General features: G+C 38.8%; 1 protein-coding gene across 5 annotated transcripts in view; it reads right to left on the bottom strand.

Moving 5' to 3' along the window:
- The window catches only part of fermt2 (FERM domain containing kindlin 2), a 42,234-nt gene extending 23,765 nt beyond the window's left edge, over positions 1–18,469 (bottom strand). For 2 of the 5 annotated variants that reach the window (XM_008399782.3, XM_008399783.3), the window contains exons 1-3: positions 18,257–18,469; positions 16,010–16,170; positions 239–472 (exon numbers count right to left, since the gene is read on the bottom strand). In XM_008399782.3, the coding sequence (XP_008398004.1) occupies positions 239–472; positions 16,010–16,166 (391 nt within the window). In that variant the 5' untranslated portion in view covers positions 16,167–16,170; positions 18,257–18,469. The remainder of the gene's footprint in view (positions 1–238; positions 473–16,009; positions 16,171–18,256) is intronic. The other 3 variants (XM_008399784.2, XM_008399785.3, XM_017302510.2) reach the window with 2 other exon arrangements.
- Positions 18,470–19,911: the final 1,442 nt, after the last annotated feature.

Raw genomic sequence — 19,911 nt, 5'->3', positions numbered from 1 at the left:
CAGAGGGGCGTGCAAAGAGGAGAGAGTGTTTGATAAACACAAGAAATTACTACATAAAAACAGAGCAACAGGAAGGGTGTGATTATCAAAGCTCAACGTAGAATATTTCCAAAAATACCATCACCAGAGGAAGTTTTCAGTTCAGGAGGGTGTGTGCCTTCAGCATATCCTTAAACACGCCAAACAATCCGATGTCGTAAAAAAAAAAAAAAAAAACAGAGCAGACGGTTTCACTCACTGAAAGTCTTGCAGATGTCCGACACAGCCTTGAAGACCCGGTCTGAGAAGTTCACCTTGACCTTCATGTGCTTCATGTTGGGAAGCTGCAGGCGCAGCAGTTTGTGCTGCGGCGTGAAGAGCAGCCTGGCGTCAGCCTGGATGCCGTACTTGTCCAACGTCCAGTGGGTTTTCAACAGCCATGTCTTCTTCTTTTCCCACCACAGGGCATGGTCTGACCAGTCCTTCTTCACATCTAAAATATGGAGGAAACGGAGATGAAAACGCTTAGAACGTTTACAGTAAAAAGAGTTGACTAACAAATAAATCCATATTGTTTACTTTGAGACTAAAAAAGGAAAAAAAGAAAAGCCAATTTGCATCTGTAGCTACTTAAGATCATCAAATATGCTCCTTCAAGGAAACGGGTCATAATTGGGAAGGACACTGTAAAAGGGTTACTGAAAAAGCTTATAAAAGGGGCAGCAAAGTCAGAGTGTAAAGGGTGAGAGGAGCGTGTGAAAGATGTGGCTGTTTGAGTGACACTGTGGGAATATCGGGTTCATACCTCCTTTATTCCCAAGTCACACTGTGATCCCTTTTAAAACAAACACAAGGCACCCAAAACCCCACACAGCTCCTAGGCTTTTGCTCAGGAGGAGCTCAGCACAATAACGACAGGCCTGTGGTCTCATGGTCTACGTGTCTGACTTCAAGGTGGAGGTAAAAGCCGCAGGGATTTTAAGGGAGCGCGCAGCATCTGTTTTCAACATCGCATGGTTTCTATTCAAGCAGTACAGCCGTAAGCTCAGGACTTTCAAAATCCCTTCAAAGTAAAATGTAACCAAAAAGCTATACATTTATTAATGTCTTGCATTTCCTTGAGATTTATGCAAAAGAAAGCAAAATCATTTTTAAAGGAAAGACTCCTTCAAAATCAAGCCTCTCTTCAATTATTGTTCCTCAGTTTATTAGAAATGTATTATTTTCTGTTTTCCTAGGGTATCCAAAGCACACTAGAGGTCTGTATTTTCTTCCCACTAAGCTGTACATCGTGTTACCACACACAGCGAGCTTGAATGGCAAGGGAGAGTAAAGAATAAACAACAAAGACTTATATTAGTTTCACAGAGCCTCTACAACAAACATTACTATTACGTCTACATTCTGGTTACTTAGAAGTGATGCAAGAAAAAAAAAAAAACATTTTCTGTCCTACAGCAAAAGGAAATGTGTAGTTCTCCGTCTCTTGTCTGTAGCAATACGAGTTGGTCAGATGGGACTGAGATCAGGGTTTTTGTACATGTATATGTGGAAGAGCATCTCATGCCAGCTGTTCGGTGTGGTGGAGGATCTGTGGTGCTGTGGGCCTCTTTCTCTTCCAAAGGAACCTTATGCACCAATATGAACTTTGAAATACCAGAAGATTTTAAATGAGCGTTCTCATTCTGGACACCCATATCCCGTAGAAAACTTGTATGGCATTTACAGAAAACCAATGGTGACTCTAGGGATTTTACGGAAAATACAATTTATTTACCCCAGTGAATCAATGTTCTCAAATTAAATGTTGGACTCTCAGTCAGAGATCATGTTCATTTTAATTTTAACATCTTTCCCTAACATTTGTGTAAATTTTACACAAATCTAACAGGTGTGCCAAAAAAATTTATTTGTACACCTTAAGAAAATAAATAGAACAATGTAGTACGTCCCATTCATATATAATCCACTCATAGGGCATAGGCAAGAACATAATAGTTCTTCACTTCTTCAACAAGAGCAACAGTTTACAGACAAATAAACACGATGTTTGATGTTGTTTTGTGCCCAATCCCCAATGCACCCGTCAGGTAAACAGCTTGTTGCCATGACGTCCGAAACCCGACGTGGCCGTGTTATTTCAGAGTGCGGCTGTTGTTTTCCCTGACCTTTACTTTACATGGGGGCAAATACATGCATTACTGGCACGCTTGCTGATTTTGTCTGAGAGTTGAATGAATGGGATTAGTGGGTGTCTGAGTGAAAACACCAGAATGTCTGTTTAGACCAAGGAAACATGGCTGCTGTGATGAGGGAAAAGCAAACTGAGCAGAGGAAGGATTTACAATAATGTTTAAAATGGAGGGTGGGAGGGGGTATGAGAACTGGGGGGACCCCCATCAGCATCTCAAAGCTTTGAGGACCATCTTGGAGAGGGGTTGGTTGTTTGTAAAGCTGCTGGCTTGTATGCTGTTTACTCCAACAGGCAAACACTTGGAGGCCGAGTAAAAACATTCCAAGCTTTCCGAGTCCTTGTGCAAGTTGCTCCAACAGCATGGGGTCAAGCTGTCACCGCTTCATTCTGATGCCTCAGCTGTGCAGAAAACGGCTTCATTGCTACCATCAGCATAACTTTGCCCTCAAGTTTGGTGCAGCTATTAAAGGCAGAACTAATGAGGGGGACTATGGAGAGAAAACCTGAAAATAATCCTGAATGTATTTTCATAACTGCTCAGTTTTTCCCCTCAGACAACCTTGTAATTTCTGGTGTCTGGGAGCAGCCAACCATAACATTTGGCACTAAGGTTTGCACCACACTCATCCTATAGAAATGCTCTTATATTCATGCATTCCTGAATACATCGACTTGGCTAGTCTTAGACACTCTTAACACACTCCCTAGAGACTCTGCTTCTTCATTTCCTTATAGCCGCCCACTGCTGAGCCCACAGTGAACATGGCCTTCTGCCCTATCCCTATGAGAGTCATTATGCAGTGGTTCGATGAGTTGTGATTGGACAAAGGCAGCTTGGGCAGCCTTCTATTGGTCCCCTTCAGCAATAACAGGGTAACTCAATCCACACAGAGAGGAAGAGAAGGCCAATGGCGTCTTACAGCTAAAAATATAGCTTGCCAAGCCTGACGTAATGCAGCAGCCAGAGGATTGGGGGGCCTAAGTAATTGGGTGCATTAAATGTAGACCCACAGCTCCTGATCCGTGCACATGGACTGAGAGGGAAGGGGAATCAGAATGAGAAATGTTTTATGACCTCCACATGACATGACAAATGATACAGAGAATATATGTTATGTGCGTGTGCATGTGTGTGTGTGTGTGCCGTTTTTATTATCCCATTAACTATATTAGCTCCAAGTGTGCTGTGCATGAGTGTGTCTGGGCTTTAATGGGCTTAATTAATTAATAAATTCTAGCAAAATAAGTACTTCACATTCAGCACCATAATTTCTTAATCTGATTTATGCATAAGTTGCCATGAGCAGAGATGCAAGTTAAAGAAAAAAAAGCCAAATCACTTCCCCAAAGGCTTGATCTATCAAGAGGAGGAAAGCTAAAAACCATGAAATGTTTCTGAGCAGGTACAAAAGTACTCAGTCTGAAGGGCTTTCTTTGGGATTTGCTCTCCTCTACATACTCCCTCCATATCTTGTCTTCTGCTCTGAATATCTTTTTGTTTACATTGGGAGGCTGCTTTGTTTATGAACGCCTGTCTGTATGGGGGAGGGCCAGGGTAAAGGGATGATGAAGGGGATGAGTAAAAGGGCATGAAAACGATGGGTGAGCAGGATGAGCTACAGACGGGGAGGAGCAACAGCAATATGATAAAGCAGGTGGTAAAGCAGCAAGGACATTCAAGGTTAAAACTGATGTTAGACCACACCTTCAATTTATTGGAAATAATTCAAATTAACTAAGGAAGAATAAAACTTACCAACTGTTTCACAACCAATAAGGTGCCGTCTGCTATGTCATATTAACCAGGTTATCCACGTTATTCCAAGCTATGTTGACATAGCATGGATTCTTTTTGCAGCTTCTGCCAATGATGTGGAAGTTACGCTAAAGTAATGGTTATATCCTTTTACTTGCCAGTGCATGACATCCCAGTATTTCCATTCCTGATCACATTCTAACCCAAAACAGTCAAATACATAAGATTTTAAAATGTGGAAAAACTCCAGATCCATATTGAAATAAATTAAGATTTCCAACTCATCCAACATTGCAGCTGAAAGCCTGCATCTCCCTGGTCCTACGACACGAGCAACCCACCGTCTGCAGTTTTTCAAGCAAGAGTAGAACCAAATTCAGGTAATGTGTGGCTCTTAATTTTTTCCAAGAGCCACATGCTCTGCAAGAGATGAACATATCAGATGTGGATAAAGGCTTTTTTTGTGGTATGCAATAAATGCAAAACCTTCTTGTAGAAAAACTAAAAAAATAAATAAATAAATAAAAAGATTTTAAAAAGTGAATCAAGAAAATATTTATTACCGTCAGCGCTACTGCAGGCTGAAATCAAAACTAAATCTAAAAACATAAGGTTTAAGCACAAAAAGAAGTGTTGTCTTGCAGCTTTAAAGGGGAGATTGTGGAGAGTGAACTCAGTGACATGATGTAGCTAATTTTTTTTCCCAGTGTTTCGCAGTAGACATCAGCTGGCAGCCAAAGCCACCCTCATAAAATGATTTAAAGGGACTGTGTGTGTAGCTTTTGTGAGGCTTTTTAACCCCCATCAGCCAGTGCAACCAATACGTCAGTCATCACTAAAAACATGTTCGTGCACTGAAAGGCCGTGTCACTTTCAGCCATCAGTTGATAACATTACGACCGGGTAAGACTAGTCATGCCGTTTCCAAGGCGACTACTGTCTGACGCCACAGGGGCTGCAGTGTGATGACTTGTTTTCAAACACAACAAAGACGAAGAGCAAGGTTTGTTAGAATTAACCTAGCACATTCACAAGAACACAGACTGGACAGAAAACTCTACAATAAAGATTAGGAGAGCATTGTTCTTAAGTTGGAGATACTGAATACATTATCCATAATGCATTTACAGCACTTCACTTTTTCTAAATGTTCTTTTTCTTCCAAATTCTAAACAAAAATATCCTTTTATGACAATGTGAAAACAAATTGAGATTTTTGCAAAAATTTTTGCAGAACAAAATGTCCTGAAGTGGCCAGGCAAGATTCCAAGCTTGAATTCAATAAGCCATATCTGGAGAGATCTGAAAATGGCCAGACAGACGTCTCCCATACAACTTCATGGAGCTTCAGAAGTTCTGCAACAAAGAAGGGGTAAAACTGCCTAAAAACAGGCGAGCTTGGCCTTTAAAAAGGCTTCAGACTGTGATTGCTACCAAAGGTCGATCGACAAACTACAAAATGTTATTTCTTGGTTTGTTTGTTTGTTCGTTTTTTTCTTTTAATTGCAAAAGTCTCAAGCATCTTTCTATTTTGTCATAATGGGGTATTTGTGCATAGATGTTTGAGGAATGAGATGAATTTGATCCAATTTGGAATAAGGCCATGACATAAAATTTGAAAAAAATAAAAATAAAAAACTTAAGCCCTGTGAATACTTTCAACAAATGTCTCCAAATATTTTTTTAATGTTAATGCATACAGAATCTTAAAATTCTACTTAAATTTATCCCATAAATCTACATAAATTTAAAGCAAGTAGTTAAATCCGGCAATGCTGTAATGCTGAAGTGGTTTTTATTGATAAGGTTGAACTGAAGGAGGATATCTGAACTTGTTTCCAGGCTTCTGCTTATATAACAGCTCAGTTCTCTGCCAAGAGTCTATCAAACTAAGCATTTCTCACATAAATTAAATATGCAATGCACACAGAGCTTGAAAGGGAGTCAGGGAAAATTCTCATATGTTATTGATTGTAGTGCTTTGATACCCCGCCTATTCCTGCTACCACTACTAATGCTACCTCTGTGTCTCACACGCAACCACAAACCAGCCAAAATCAAGGTAATGTCTTTCTCAGGACATAAGGTTTTGTCATTACACAAACAACCCAAATTCAATGAATGGAGTATTAAAACTTTTTGTTAATCACCGTTTTGCCTATTGTAAAACGTTAATCTACTAATGTTCTTTATTCCAGTTTTAAAAGGTTAAACTTTTGTTTTTATTTTGCAAAGCATGGATTTTGAGACATTGCAGCTGTAGGTTTACATTTTACATTTTATTTGTGGTTTCTTAAAAATAATGACGCAACATGAGCAGAGCTAATGTCTGAAAGGCACATGGATAAATATGATGTAAACTCCTCTTCTCGACTTTTGTTTCCTTTGCAACTTTGGCTGTTTAAACATGATATACAAGTACTTCTGCGTTACTGCAGACGTCTTGTTAAAACAAATTCTCTGTAACAACATGGAAGCACTAACGGTTTCCATCAGAGACTGGCAAATGGTAGAAGTTAGGCTCAGATGAGGAGATCAAATACATTTATTAGAGCTGAAAAGATTTTGTTCAAATGCAGAAGTATATGGAAGATAAAAATACAGGCTCAGCCTGAGATGGCATAAATGCCAGGAAGGATTGTCCTTTAAAGTATCTGAAACCTAAACCAGACATGTCGGAGTGGCCAGCCTGTCCAAAGAATTAGAATCCTACATTTCTGGCTTTGATGAATCAGACAAAAAGCCGGAGGGCTACAGGGCGCCTCCTTAGATGCAGATACTTTGTATCCATTTGTGTCATAATCCCAACAGAGCAAAGCAGTGGGGATAGTAGTCCTCCACCCCAGCACAGCTTTACACAATTAAGTATTCTGGGTCCTGGTGAAATAATGAGATTACAAAGAAACTCTGGGAATAAGATCAATGGAGAAGATATACAATATTCATCTGTTCTTTCTTCCATACAGGAACCCAGTTAAATATCTCTTCAGGATTTTGACGAGCTGCTCCACTGAAGCCTCTTTGCAACGGACAACAGGATACTGTTGCAACAGTTAAAGAAGCCCCAAGGTGGGCCTAAGAGGTAAAAGGAAACCTGGGAAAACGTCATGCAGCTCAGGACGGCTGCTTCTAAATAAAATGATTTAGTAAACCTTAGTACACCTAAATATTCGACAAAACATCTGGTTCCACTCTATTATTGCCAAGTGCCTTGGTTGTGAAAACAAACTCCATGGTAGGTTTAGAAATGAGTGAAATGAGGGCCGGGAAGCTGCACAAACCCCTCCAGATCATTTTACTCTATTGACACAAAGGTTTGTGGTGTTATACCAACAATGAGCAGGTTTAAGGTTTCCTTGCTCTAAATCTACTGTGCTATTTGTACTAGAGGAAGGTGAACGGGACAAAGCTATTTGCAGTGGATTCCTTAAGGAACCAACGAAAGGATTTTGCAGTTCATGGTTTAGATGCCACGTCTGACTAAATTATCCTTAAACACAGGAATGTACAGGAGGAGCAAAGCATTCCTGAATGTCTTTGATTCCACAGCAAAATAATAATTAAAAAAAGATTAGATTTTTACGCATTTTTCAGAAGCCGATTCATAAATAGTACATTTCTATAGCAATGACTGTTTATAATGACACTATTATCTGTTCCTTGAATAATTAAGCATTGAACAGTAAAATGATTCTGCAATGAAACCAAGAAGTGTCAAAGATAAACAATAATAATCCTTAATAGAAGCTTTTAATCCACTCAGTAAAACAGAAACGGAAAACTACTGCTGATGTCTGTCCATCCAGCCTTCTCCTCAAAATGACCTAATGGTGTGTTGCAATAAATACAAAACTCGTTACGAGTCTGATTTTATGTTAAATAAAACATCAAATAATGTGCTTAGGACTTTCACTTTATCTTCACAGAATAGTGGAAGAACCCAGAGAAGGAAGGACTCCAAGATGGAAGGGCAGAGTGATGGAAGTAAGGACATAACACAAGGACAGAATGAATAAAGGACAATAAAATGAAAGTAAGAAAAAAAACAAGGAGGAGAATGAGGAAGGAAATACGTGTACAAATGTGAGGAAGGAGATGGGATGACAAGGACGTAAGCACAGTTGGAAGGAAAGAAAGACAACTTCAGACAATGGGACAGAAAAAGCCAAGAAATACTCATTTTTCCCTTCATGCTTTGCTTCCTTACAATCTTGTCCATGGCTGGAAAATATTTAAAATTGAATTCCCTACTTTTCTGAACTGTGCAGGAAACCTGTTTCTTGGTAAGTTCCCACAGAGTCTTCAGCTTAAGCTTTCTGTATGCTTGTTGTGTATGAATATATTAAATGGCTCTTAAAAACAAATGATTTGATTCTGTCAACCTGTGTTCACATAGGAACGCTGAATATGCTTCCAGTTCTTCAGGGTCATGGTTTACGTGAAACCACAGATCTACTCTGAATGCTGAGTAGCACAATCACTGTAGCATCCGAAACAGGAAAGCTCTAGCCTGGGCAGGACCACCACTTAGGCTAACTACTTCCTGTCAGAAAGATTAAACAGCAAGATGATTACATGAGCTTGCAGACCATTTCTCACTTCGAACCGACAGACTTAGAACAGCTTGACGGTCACAATCAATGAGACTCCTATACATAGGAATACGTCTCTGTATCATGCTTTAGTGGAACAAAAAGGAATGCTAAAGCCACTCAACACAGTTCACATCTGCAGTAAAGGGAATAAAATATGAGACGCGTCTTTACATCCTCAGGAAAGATATGACTATCAATATCTCAGACCGATCTTTCCCTAAGGTCCTTACAAAATGTCTGACATAGCAAGAGGGCAGGAAGGCGGGAAAGAAAGCTAGACAGAAGGTAGAAGGCAAATTTAAAAAAAAAGAGGAAGTTGAGCATCCTGTGTTAAACAGTAACCATTTCCTAATGAAACCTGGATCTATTGTCAAAGAAAAACCATCTCCATGTGGTCACCACAACCTGTAGCAGAGTTAGGCTGACATTGCAAAAAGGAAACTGCAATAAAACAGCCGTTTAGGTAAAGAGATGCATTTAAACAAGCATTTAAACAAGCTTATTCTGTAAATTTACTTTCTATAACTATAGCTATGTGCTGGTTAAATTGTAACTGGTGCATTGACAGTAGTTTTGAGCATTACCCCTTCAGATTTAAGAGATCCATTAAATCCGTTAAACCTTGGCTATTCTCCCTAATCTTAATGTCTGTTATCAAAACTAATGACATAACTCCTGTTGAACGAAGGTGCTCCATGTCATTTCAGCTAGTGCATATTTGGTAAAGTTGCCATTCACAGTGTAAGCGTTGCTCAGAAAAACAGGAGGAAAACAGTGAGACTTACATACACAAAGGGTATCCATGGTAGAATATGACTAAAGAAGAAATACAGCAAAATGTTCTGTAAACAATAACCACGCTAAACGCAAAGCTAAATTTACTTTCCTATTGACTCTTCTGCCATCACCTTTTTAATAGAGACATTATGTTTTTTTTTTCAGTAGAGATATTAACTGTTTAATCAGAACTAATGTGAAGCCATGGCCATGTTTAAGTTTAGGCCCTGTTAATGCCAGTTCTGGCATTAACATGTATGGGGCTGCCTTTCACTCTGATGCTTCAGATTCACTTCTGTTCAACATGTAGTAGCAGAAGAAGAATCTAGAGGGAGAATATTTTTCATAAATATCCCAAATTGAAGTATTTGGCTTTTTAAGGTTCCGTAATATTTTGTGTCATTCAATACACCCAGACCATCTCTGACAATCTTACAAAAATGGCACGCAACAGGCTCAAATGAAACAACATGTAACCACCTGATAGAGGTTTGGAAAGGGTTTTTTTGTGAGAGGCGGTCTGTGAGGACAATGGTAAGCATGAGCTTGCATTCAACGATGCAACCTTCAAACTGACCCGTGAGGTTGCTTCCAAAAGGTCTTGCTCTCAAGCATACCTGCAGCTTTTTGTTGAAGTTTTATGAGAAGCTTTTCAATTACAAACAAATGATGGGAGAGACAGACAGTTAAATTGGAAAAGGGCAGAAATTATCTAGCAGTTTTAGAGGCTGAGAAGACAAAGGGCTTTTACAAAACAAAGTCAGCAATGTTAAAGTTCTTTAAAAAAAAAAAAAAAAAAAAAAAACACACATGCAAAATGCTTTCTAGAAATGAAATACATTCATCTGATTGGATGCTCTAAGCAGCCAAGCCAATCATTGCATAAGAAAGGAAGTATTCATGAGGCTAGAAATGAGACAATAAATAAATACTCTGTTTGCTTAGATGGACATTTTCCCCTCAATTAAAGCATAATAAAGTTTTACTGTTTTCAGTAAATTAGGAATCACAGAATAATTTTATTTGATAGAGGCTAAAAGAAGACATTTTTATTACTTTTTCTTTCTAATTCAGAAGTTTACACACACCCACACACACCAAGTTTACTTTGTAAAAAGTATGGGAAAGTCCTGAGGCACACAACATTTAAATTAATCGGAGGTACACATGTGGATGCATTTTAAGGCAAAACATCAAACACATTCCCTTTAATGTCTTCTTAATGTGCTTTCTAAACGTTATTACATTTAAAATATATCCCTATGGAGGATAAATGCAAAGACACTGAGGGCAATACTGGCAAAATGGTACGGCAGCTTTACCTCCTGTGAAGAAACTGAAACAAGTACAGAATGAATACATTTTGCTAATTTCTGGCAAAGCGAATATGTAGGGCACAGCAAATGCAAAACACACATTATGTTTTCCATGTAGGAAAAGTTCTATGTGGCAGGCCGGTGGTACGGCAGCCAAAACCTGCATGCCTTGCACTGGAAACAACCACATGCGCTATAGAGACACACCAGACCAATTAGTTTGCTCAAGTTCTATTTCTGGAACACTGAATAGTCAGCGTACATGAACCCAGGTCAGAAACAATGAAAGAATGAACAAAGCTTAGTTTGGAGTTTCCAGCTGATCTTCTACCAGCATCTTGCTATATTTTAAGTCAGGTTATTCTTGGTCATAAAACAAGTCTGAAATACTTCCATAAAAACACAGCTATTTTAGTGGCAACTGGAAAAGAAGGTGAAAACGGGGAGAGAGGCAAAGAGGGAGGGGTTTACAAAGAAAGTGGGAAGAGGATGAAGAGCGCTACAGAGACTCCAGCAATGACGGCAGCCACCAGAGAGCCACATGCCAATCCCTGGAGCTCATTTCCTGCTTCATCGAAGACTTTTATGGAATTGTAGTAGCATGGCTAACGTCACACTGAGGGGAGATGGCAAGAGGAAAGAAAGATCAGGCCCACTACTCTCTTCTCACTCATCTCTCTTTTTTTTATTTTCTCTTTTTTTAGCGACAGTGCTTTGAAAAAAAGTATTTGACTATTTACAGATTTTTTTCTGTCTTTGATCCGTTACAATTAGCGAAGACAAAAAGGTAAACAAATTCTAGTATTGGGAAAAAGATAACCTAAGTGAAAACTGAAGTTCTTAAATGGGGATTTTATTCATGAAGGAGGAAAAAATTAGTCTTGGCCTATAAGAAAATATTTGTCCCTTATAACCAGTAACTGGTTTTACCACAGCAATAATGCTTGTCCTCTCCTTTGCAAAGATATTTGAATTCACCCACATAGGAAGGTTTTCAAGCATTCACAGCCTGTTTTACGACACAGCATCTCAATTGGATTTAAGTCGAGAGCACGTTTGGTTCAGTTTGACTTTTTTTATTTTATTTTTTTTAGCCATTCAGGGCTGGATTTTCTGATATGCTTTGATAATTAAATTGTTGCATAACCCCTTGATGAAGCAATGTAACCTTCACACTACTACTACCATATTTAACTGTTGGAATGATGTTATTTTTCTGAACTGCTTTGCTACCGCCAAAAAAGGTTACACTTTTGTCTCCTAAATCTACAAACTACTTCGAGTGTGAAAGGTTATCAAGATGTTTTCTACAAATAAATTCAGCTGTTTGTGGTCAGCAGTGATTTTATCTTTTCTTTCTTTGGTAAGTGAAACTGAAGCCAAAATAAGTGTTCATTGCATGCAAGTCATGAATTGACATAATTATATTCACATCAAACAAGTTAGGTTTGGATAATCTTTTAATAAATAAAACCACTGATATTAAGATTGTTTGATGATTCAAAAAAACGGAAGTGTGACTCAAGTTTTTTTTTTTTTCAAAAGCACTCATGTCTAAGTTTGGATGTGAGAAGCACACACTGCTATCCAGATTATCAAAGCTAAAAACCATCCAACTCAAAAAAACTAATTGCTTTAAACAGAATCAATCTCATGCGGCTCACAGCAATCTGTACAATATGTTCCCTACTAAATGGAAAAGCTTTCATATAAACAGATTGTTGTACGTTTAGATAACATGAACAAATTGAAAGAAAGCTCCAATGATGGAAAGCAACGAACGGATGAAAGGATTACCAGACTCGAGGACCGAGAGGCGGTTAATCGGCTGCCTTTTAAATACAGCTCTCCTGCAGGTTTGCAGGGGGAAAGTGGAAGCAGGGTCCGTCATTGTGATCAATACCTAAGTGGCTTCCTGGCATTTGTCTATTTAATCCATTATTAAAGGCCATCTGAGCCTGCAGCTCACAAGAAGGGTCGAATGATGGCAGGAGGATGCATGTCGAGGAGACACGCCCACCGAGCCAGACGACCACACTCACGTGTGGGAACACATGCGTGTTCCCTACGCCTACAGATGAAATCTCATAATCCCAAAAATATACCACACTGAAAGGGAATACCGCTCTTACCTGTACCCAAAACAAGTTCATATTCTCAAAATGTCAACCACCAAAAACAAATTAACCAGAAATCTTAACAGAGTGAAACAAGACATTAATCATTAAACCTAGGATGTTCTTTTATGTTAGACTGTTCAACAAAGGATTCTAAAGCATCCCATGCCTGTACAATAGCATAATAGAAGCCCAGCTAACATGCCAACGAGTGTTTAGAGACTGATGTGCAATAAATAAGACCAGTGAGACCTCAGAGGAACAGTCTGGTTACTAGTAACAGGAAAAGACGTGATGAGTTTCGTGTTAAACAGGTCTCACTGGGGTTGTCCAACTACATGGCTGATGACCAGAAATATTCCTGAATGGAAAGTTTATTTTTTAAAGGAACAAACTTTTAAGAAAGAAAGTTCTTAATAAAAAGTTATTTTCTATATCTCAGAAAATAAGTCTGAGATATGCAGAAAGTCATGCAAGGATCTTATGCCAAGCTGACATAAGTGTTACACTCCAACATCATTAATTAGTTGAATAATCAGAAATGGTGGTTCTAGTAAAAGAGAAATATAAACATATATAATGCCATACTCTGTGCTGACATAACTTACAGAGCTGGCATCTGGATGGAACCAGTAGTCGTTAAAAGATGTAATAGAGGCTAAAAAGGTTCCCGTTTGTAGGACAGATACAACTGAAAACTGACCATTTTTAGGTTGACTGGCATTACCAGTGACTATTATGTGCGATAAAGTCAAATTAAATTAGATTGGAGCGCTTTTAGAAACATGCATCAACATAACTCCTTGAAACACTTGCCTTTTAATAAAGTACAAGCTCATTAATGGGAAAATTTTGAAGTAGCTAGGCTTAAAATGAGGTTACATTTTAGCTGGGCTATTGCTTTCCTGTGCAATTCCACTTGGAAAAAAATATTCTCCCTTCCAGCATAGTCTGAGTTTAATCCCCTTGACTCAGATTTATTTCTGGTCAATTTTTGACCAGGTCAATCAGCGAACAGCAGGAGAAGTTGTGAACGATGACATTGATTTTCTGCTCCGTTTTAGAATTGTAGTCTGCCTGTAGTTTTAGCGATGGCTGTGGATGGTTGTTTAGAACGCAGGCAATTTCTCCACAACGTGGAACTGGTGCGTTACAGGCAAATGTTAGCGATTGGAGCAACAAAATGACCCAGAACCACCATCCAAAGTAGATTGGAAGAAAACAATTTATTCTGAAAATTCTAAAAAATATATATGATTAACTGATCTAAATATTAAAAACAGACTTGTCTTTTTGGTAATACGTCAACACTAAAAGCACATCAACATGAATGCACTAGCTAGAAAAACAATAACTTCAATCTAAAATGTCAAATTTAGTCTGCCATTCTCTTTATACCAGTCTCAGCAGCCCAGGTTATACTTCATTTTAGTGTGACAAGCTTTTACATAGAAATTCAAAATTTATGGATATCCACTTCTGAGCCTTACGATTTGGCCAGCTTTTCTGTATGTCTTCATACAGAAAACCTTCTAACTTCGTAACGATTAATAAATGTCAAAAATACACGTATCTACTCCTTGTTTTAAGAATAAAATGTGCTGCATGATCTGTATACTCTAACCAGCAATGTGCAACCTTGTGTTAAATCCATATTTTAGCTGGATTAATGATTACAATTCATGACAACCTTATGACTCAGAGTAGCAGAAATATTTCCACTCAAGTGTCAGCTGCACAAATATTCTCCAAAACTTGGAGAGAAATTTAACAGCAGCACATCGTTCTGCTACTCAGTAAAGAGGAGTCTCTCGAATTCAATCATACTTCAGACAGATGACTATAGAGCAACAAAATGGTTATCAATGCCAATGGAAATACAGGAACTCTGAAATGAATGAGCGGCCTAAGCAAAGATCCATAAACTTATTCTGCTACATTACCTTTTAAAGTAAAATTGTAATCACGCCTGTCAAATAGATCATGCATTTCTAAATGTGGCAAGGTCAAGACTAGCTAAAGTACAAAAGAGCTTCACATGGTTTACCAGAGGGAGGCTATCCAACGAAAAAAATGCTCCAAGTACATCAACACAACAATAATGGATAAGGGCGGGTCTTTGTCGTGTGTGGGATGACAGGAATCGCATCCAACACTGCACTTCACTGAGCGTAGATGCATCCCAACACAGACGACCACAGAGAACAAAGACCTCAATTATGTGGAGCTCCAACAGGAGAGCTAAAAACGGGACCCAAAGGCAGGGAATAAAAACCTTGGAGCGCTGGAGGAATTCTGAGCATCTGAGCACCATCAACACACAACAAGCTGTCACTCCTAAATCGCGCTGCTACCGCTGCTGACCTTTTCTCCAGGCCGCATGAAATGAGCCAGTGTTCAAGTGGGTGGAACAGAGGGCTCTTATGCTCACGGGCACCCGAACTTCTCTAGAACATATCGCTGCTTACAGAATTGTGCATGCTGAAGAGAGGGAAGGGGCGTTATGCATGGCAACAGATACTGAATTAAAAAAAAGTACCCCAAAAATGGAGCCTTGGAGAGACCCAAATTATATATACAGCAGTCCTGGTCTGCCAAATAAGATCTGAACCAGTTTAGAATAGTACCAGACAAGCTCACCTGCATTTCCAGTCCATTAACCAGTATGTTACATTCAGCTGCGCCGAGCTCCAGAGACACTAGCTTGGATGTGCTATATGCACTACTGTCATTTAAAACCTTTACCAAAACAGTCCCAGAACTTTGATTTGATAGAAAACCTGACTGAGAAAAACTATAGAGTTTTTGAGTTTTCTTAATCAAAAAGAAAAGAATGGTTTTTTTGGTCACAAAAAACCCCTAAACATACAATCGACTTTTTACAATTTCCTCTCCAGATCTCAACAGAACAGATTCTTTTAAGCTCCCAGTCATCAGGGTGATGCAAAACGTCAGCTGCTGACACTTGTTTTCTGAAACATTTTGTACTTTTGCAATCTTCATGGAATTTAGTTTCTCAGAGTGGTGCCTACTTCGAATGAGGCTTTTACTGCCCAACAAATGTGAATAGATAACACAAGCCAGCTTCAGAAACGCACATAACTCTCTCACACGGCAAGGCAGAACAAGGAATAGGTTTTTCGTAGCTGCTCCATTACAAATGGAATGAAACTGCTATTTGAAGATGTAGTGGTACGAGTCATGTCAAAATCAGCCAGGTAATTATCAGTGTGCATTGTGCAGTTTTCTGCAGACATAACAAAATGTACATGTACCTAGCTTCTCCACAAGTTTGAGCATAACTCCACCGATGTGGATTTCCCCAGTGACTCTCAGAGACACGTCCCTGTGGAGGTCGGTGACGTGCATCTTCAGCTCCCATGTCCCGTCGGCATAGCAGCCATCGGGCATCCGGATCCCATCCAGTGCCATCCTGCTGGAGAAGAACCAAAAATAGGTGGTGAAACAACACAGCCAAAACATACAACACACATTTAAGGTCTTGGGGGGGGAAAAAATTTAATCCCCGATTTGATAATTCAAAGACCCTTCCCACCCCCCAAAAGTCTGTTACATTTTTTTTTATCGCATCTGATCTTTCATCAAGGATTAACACAACTACAACCGTACCAGCAATCTTTGCTGCTGCTTTGTTGTTCTCCTCATGTCTTCTGTTGCTCTGGAAATCTTTTGGAGCACATAGGAAACACAACCCTGATGTCATAGTGGGTTTTCAACCAAACCCTCCAGCCCCCGGGCTGTTTGCTCTATAAGCACAAAGTTTCTGCTGAATTTCCAAGAGTTTACCAAACTCTATGTTTATGCCTGTGATAGTGGGACAGAAAAAAATGTTTGCAAGCTGGCATCACTGCCAAACTAACTGACAAGCTGACCACACCTAATGTGTGTACAGAGACTTGTTGACCTCAAGGTGCCAAGCTTTGCTGCAATTGACAGATTTGGAAATTGCATAATTACCTCACTATACGATGGCAAGCTAAAATAGGTCTTTGTTCAGCCTTGTTTGTCACAGTCCAGTTAAATACATTCTTAAATTGCTCTTACTGTAGGTATAGGCAAGCTTAACAAGGTAGCCAGTTTTTAGCAACAATCTCCTGACTTGTGAAGTTCAACACATATCTGCCTTAATGGACTTGAATGTTTCATCTTTCTCATTTTGAAAAGCTGACGCATAAAATTGGTCTCTGTGTCATGTTAGAAAGCTAGATTAGAAAGTTATTGGACATGTTAATGAACTTTAAGAAATCTACAGCTTGGAACAAAATTATTCATGCGCCAGGCAGATTTAGATTGAAAATATTTTTTTTATTCTATCAATAAACTGAGTTCTGGTGGGTCTGGAAACTTTCAAAACATAATACAACATCAAAGAAATGTATTGGTTTTATTCACATTTTATGAGAAATATCTCATGCCAAAAAAAATGTTTATATGCCTTTTGGCAAGCATTGGAAAAATCTTCATTAGCATTAGAGCAATCAAATCCTTCTGTTAATATTACTTCCAGTCAGAAAAAGCATATAGGTAAAATTATGAGCCCAACTATCAAATAAAAGAAATACTCAACATTTACTGTAGGTTTTTAAGAAGTACAAATAATTGTTCTCTCTAAGACATCACACATATTTTTTCTGTCACTAATTAATCTCAAATGTAAGGCGGAATTTTTCTAAATGTTTCCAGCGAAGGACTAATTTATTTGAAAGGTTTTTAACCATCTTTAGCATCCTATCCTTACATCAGATGATGTTGGAAAATAATGTAACCTATAGAAGAAAAAAAAAAGATACAGAAAATGTCCTATTATTGATAAAAACCATAAATAATGTGGCAGGAGTCATGTTTTAGCATCTCTCCCTACAACTTCAATAGCGTAGCCCAGTTTCTCCAGCTCTGCTACACAGCCATGGTTTTCAACATCTCTCAGTGCTCAATAACTCACTCTAAAGCATTAATTTATTATAGAAGGAATGACTAGAATTTCATGGTGCCCGTTCATAAAACATGCCCTGTTGAACAAAGTGACCGCCAAAACGTTGCCACCGTCTCTGTACATGTCACTCCATTATCTGAGGCTCTCTATTGGAGTGGCCTGGCTTTTCAAAGCAGCCGTCCAGTCAATAAAAACACGGCACAACAAAGGCTATCTTCCCGCGAAAGCAGCTTCAATACAGACCTTTGGCAGCTGTTATCTACGTCAATGTGTCGTTTCACCTGTTAAAACTAACGGTAAAGGCTGGCTTACAAATAGGAGTTAATTATGTAAGCACAGCAACTCCCCGGCTGCTGTTGCATGCAACATACAAACCACTCAGTCGGTCCCTGAAGAAATAAGTTCAACTTAAAGTGTAGAAGAAAACAAAACAACCCCTTAAATCTCACAGGGAAATAAAGAAAGTAGGGTTTTAGTGAAAAGTAAGCAAAGTGAAAAGAGGTTTTCATATTTCCGAGCGGCGAACGAGGAGAGCTTTGAGGTCGAGCATTTAAATGTGCACACTCACCTTCAAAAAGACGGGGGAAAACACACCAAAAGAGTCGACTACACGGCACAGAACAAGCCCCCCTTCTTTAAATCATGTATATATTCTTGACTGGGTGCTAAAAAGAGAGAAAAATCCCACGAAGAACTTGCCGAAGAAGTGAAGTATCCCAAACACTTTTCCAGGCAGCAGGCTTCGCATTAATGGAGTCCAGCCCTCCCTCCCTCTTTCCTCCCTCCCTCTTTTCCAGCAGGGATAACGTCACCGCCCCAATCCCACTTTTCCTTTCTAACCAGGAGAGTCCACTGCTGGACTCTTAACTATTATTGGGTGGATTCTGAGCATCTTCCCCCAGTTCATCCGCTTTTCTTAATCTACAAAGGCGCATCTAGAAGATTTTGTAAGGAGTGTCCAGATGGGGGGGGGGGGTGGCAAAAAGTGAGAACAAAAAAGCCAGATCAGAGTTTTAGGAGTTTCATCAAAGAAAGTTGCTGTGGTGGAAATTGAAATCCAGGTTTGTTTAAAAAATATCCACAGTTGTCCCCAGCATTTAGAATTCAGAACAAAGAAAATTAAAATGTAACTTTCATTTTTAAATGCATGGATGAACAGACATTTAAAAAAATATGTCCTGTAAAGTAAATCCTAACTATACAGGAAAGATTTACTTTCATACCAGCACCCCTCCCGACCCCACTGAGGGAAAAAGGGTGCAAGAAAATGGATGGATGGATGGAGATTTACTTTCATGCATAGTAAAATAACCAGTCATTCAATCCATTTATCCTTATTGACATAAAACTGTTTTGTCCCAAAAGACAAAAAAAAAAAAAATTTCTCTCACTTAAATGTAAATCTATGGGTAAAGAACAATGTTGAATATCTTGAATCAGATTTAAATTGAATTGAAAGCCTCCAGGACATTCAGCAGCTTGCAGGGTTAATAGAGACAGGAAAGATTTCAAGCTGCCCTTATATGGCAACAGTGCAGCTGAGCCTTGCATCAGTAGCCAGGGACCAGGAGTTCATTGATTTAAATAACCACACAGAATGACAGGAGAGTTCATTTTAAAACACTTTCATATCTTAAAATCTTTTTTTTTTTTTTCTGTAGAATATCAAAAGATTTTTAAGTCTTAAATCTTCCTCTGCTACACGAGTCATTGAATAAACTCTGCAGCTCAGAAAGAACATCTAACATGAGTCCCAAGATTTCTCCTGGTGGTATTTGAGCAGCTTTCCTCATTTTAGATAACATTTCTTCTCCCTGTTGTTTGCACAGTTTAAGTTCAAACTGTGTATTCTTTTGATTTTAAATGTACAAATATGCACACATATTTTCGAACATTTTCTTTTCCATTGCCCCACTCAGTTGCACATTTCTTGGATCAGAGGCTGCCATTTTTGATTACTGCACACTATTTTATAGTGTAATTTTGCCGTTATTGTACAGTATATTATTGTTCATTTTAAAAATATACATTTTTTTTTTATAATTTTCTTTATGTGACCCTACATACCTCCACTTCCTGCCACTTTGCTGCTTTTACAAGTTACACATGAATTCAAGTTACACATAAATTTCTGTTATAAACCTGCCAAACTACATTGCATTTTCTGGAATTTTAAATTACAAAAGTAGTGTGGAATTGCAAAGTGGAAAGAAAAGGACTTGT

The sequence above is a fragment of the Poecilia reticulata genome, chromosome 22 (assembly GCF_904066995.2).
Source record: "Poecilia reticulata chromosome 22, P_reticulata-male-v2, whole genome shotgun sequence".
NCBI lineage: Eukaryota > Metazoa > Chordata > Actinopteri > Cyprinodontiformes > Poeciliidae > Poecilia > Poecilia reticulata.
Note: the sequence above shows the minus strand (reverse complement) of the source record. Positions and strands in the feature narration are given on the sequence as shown.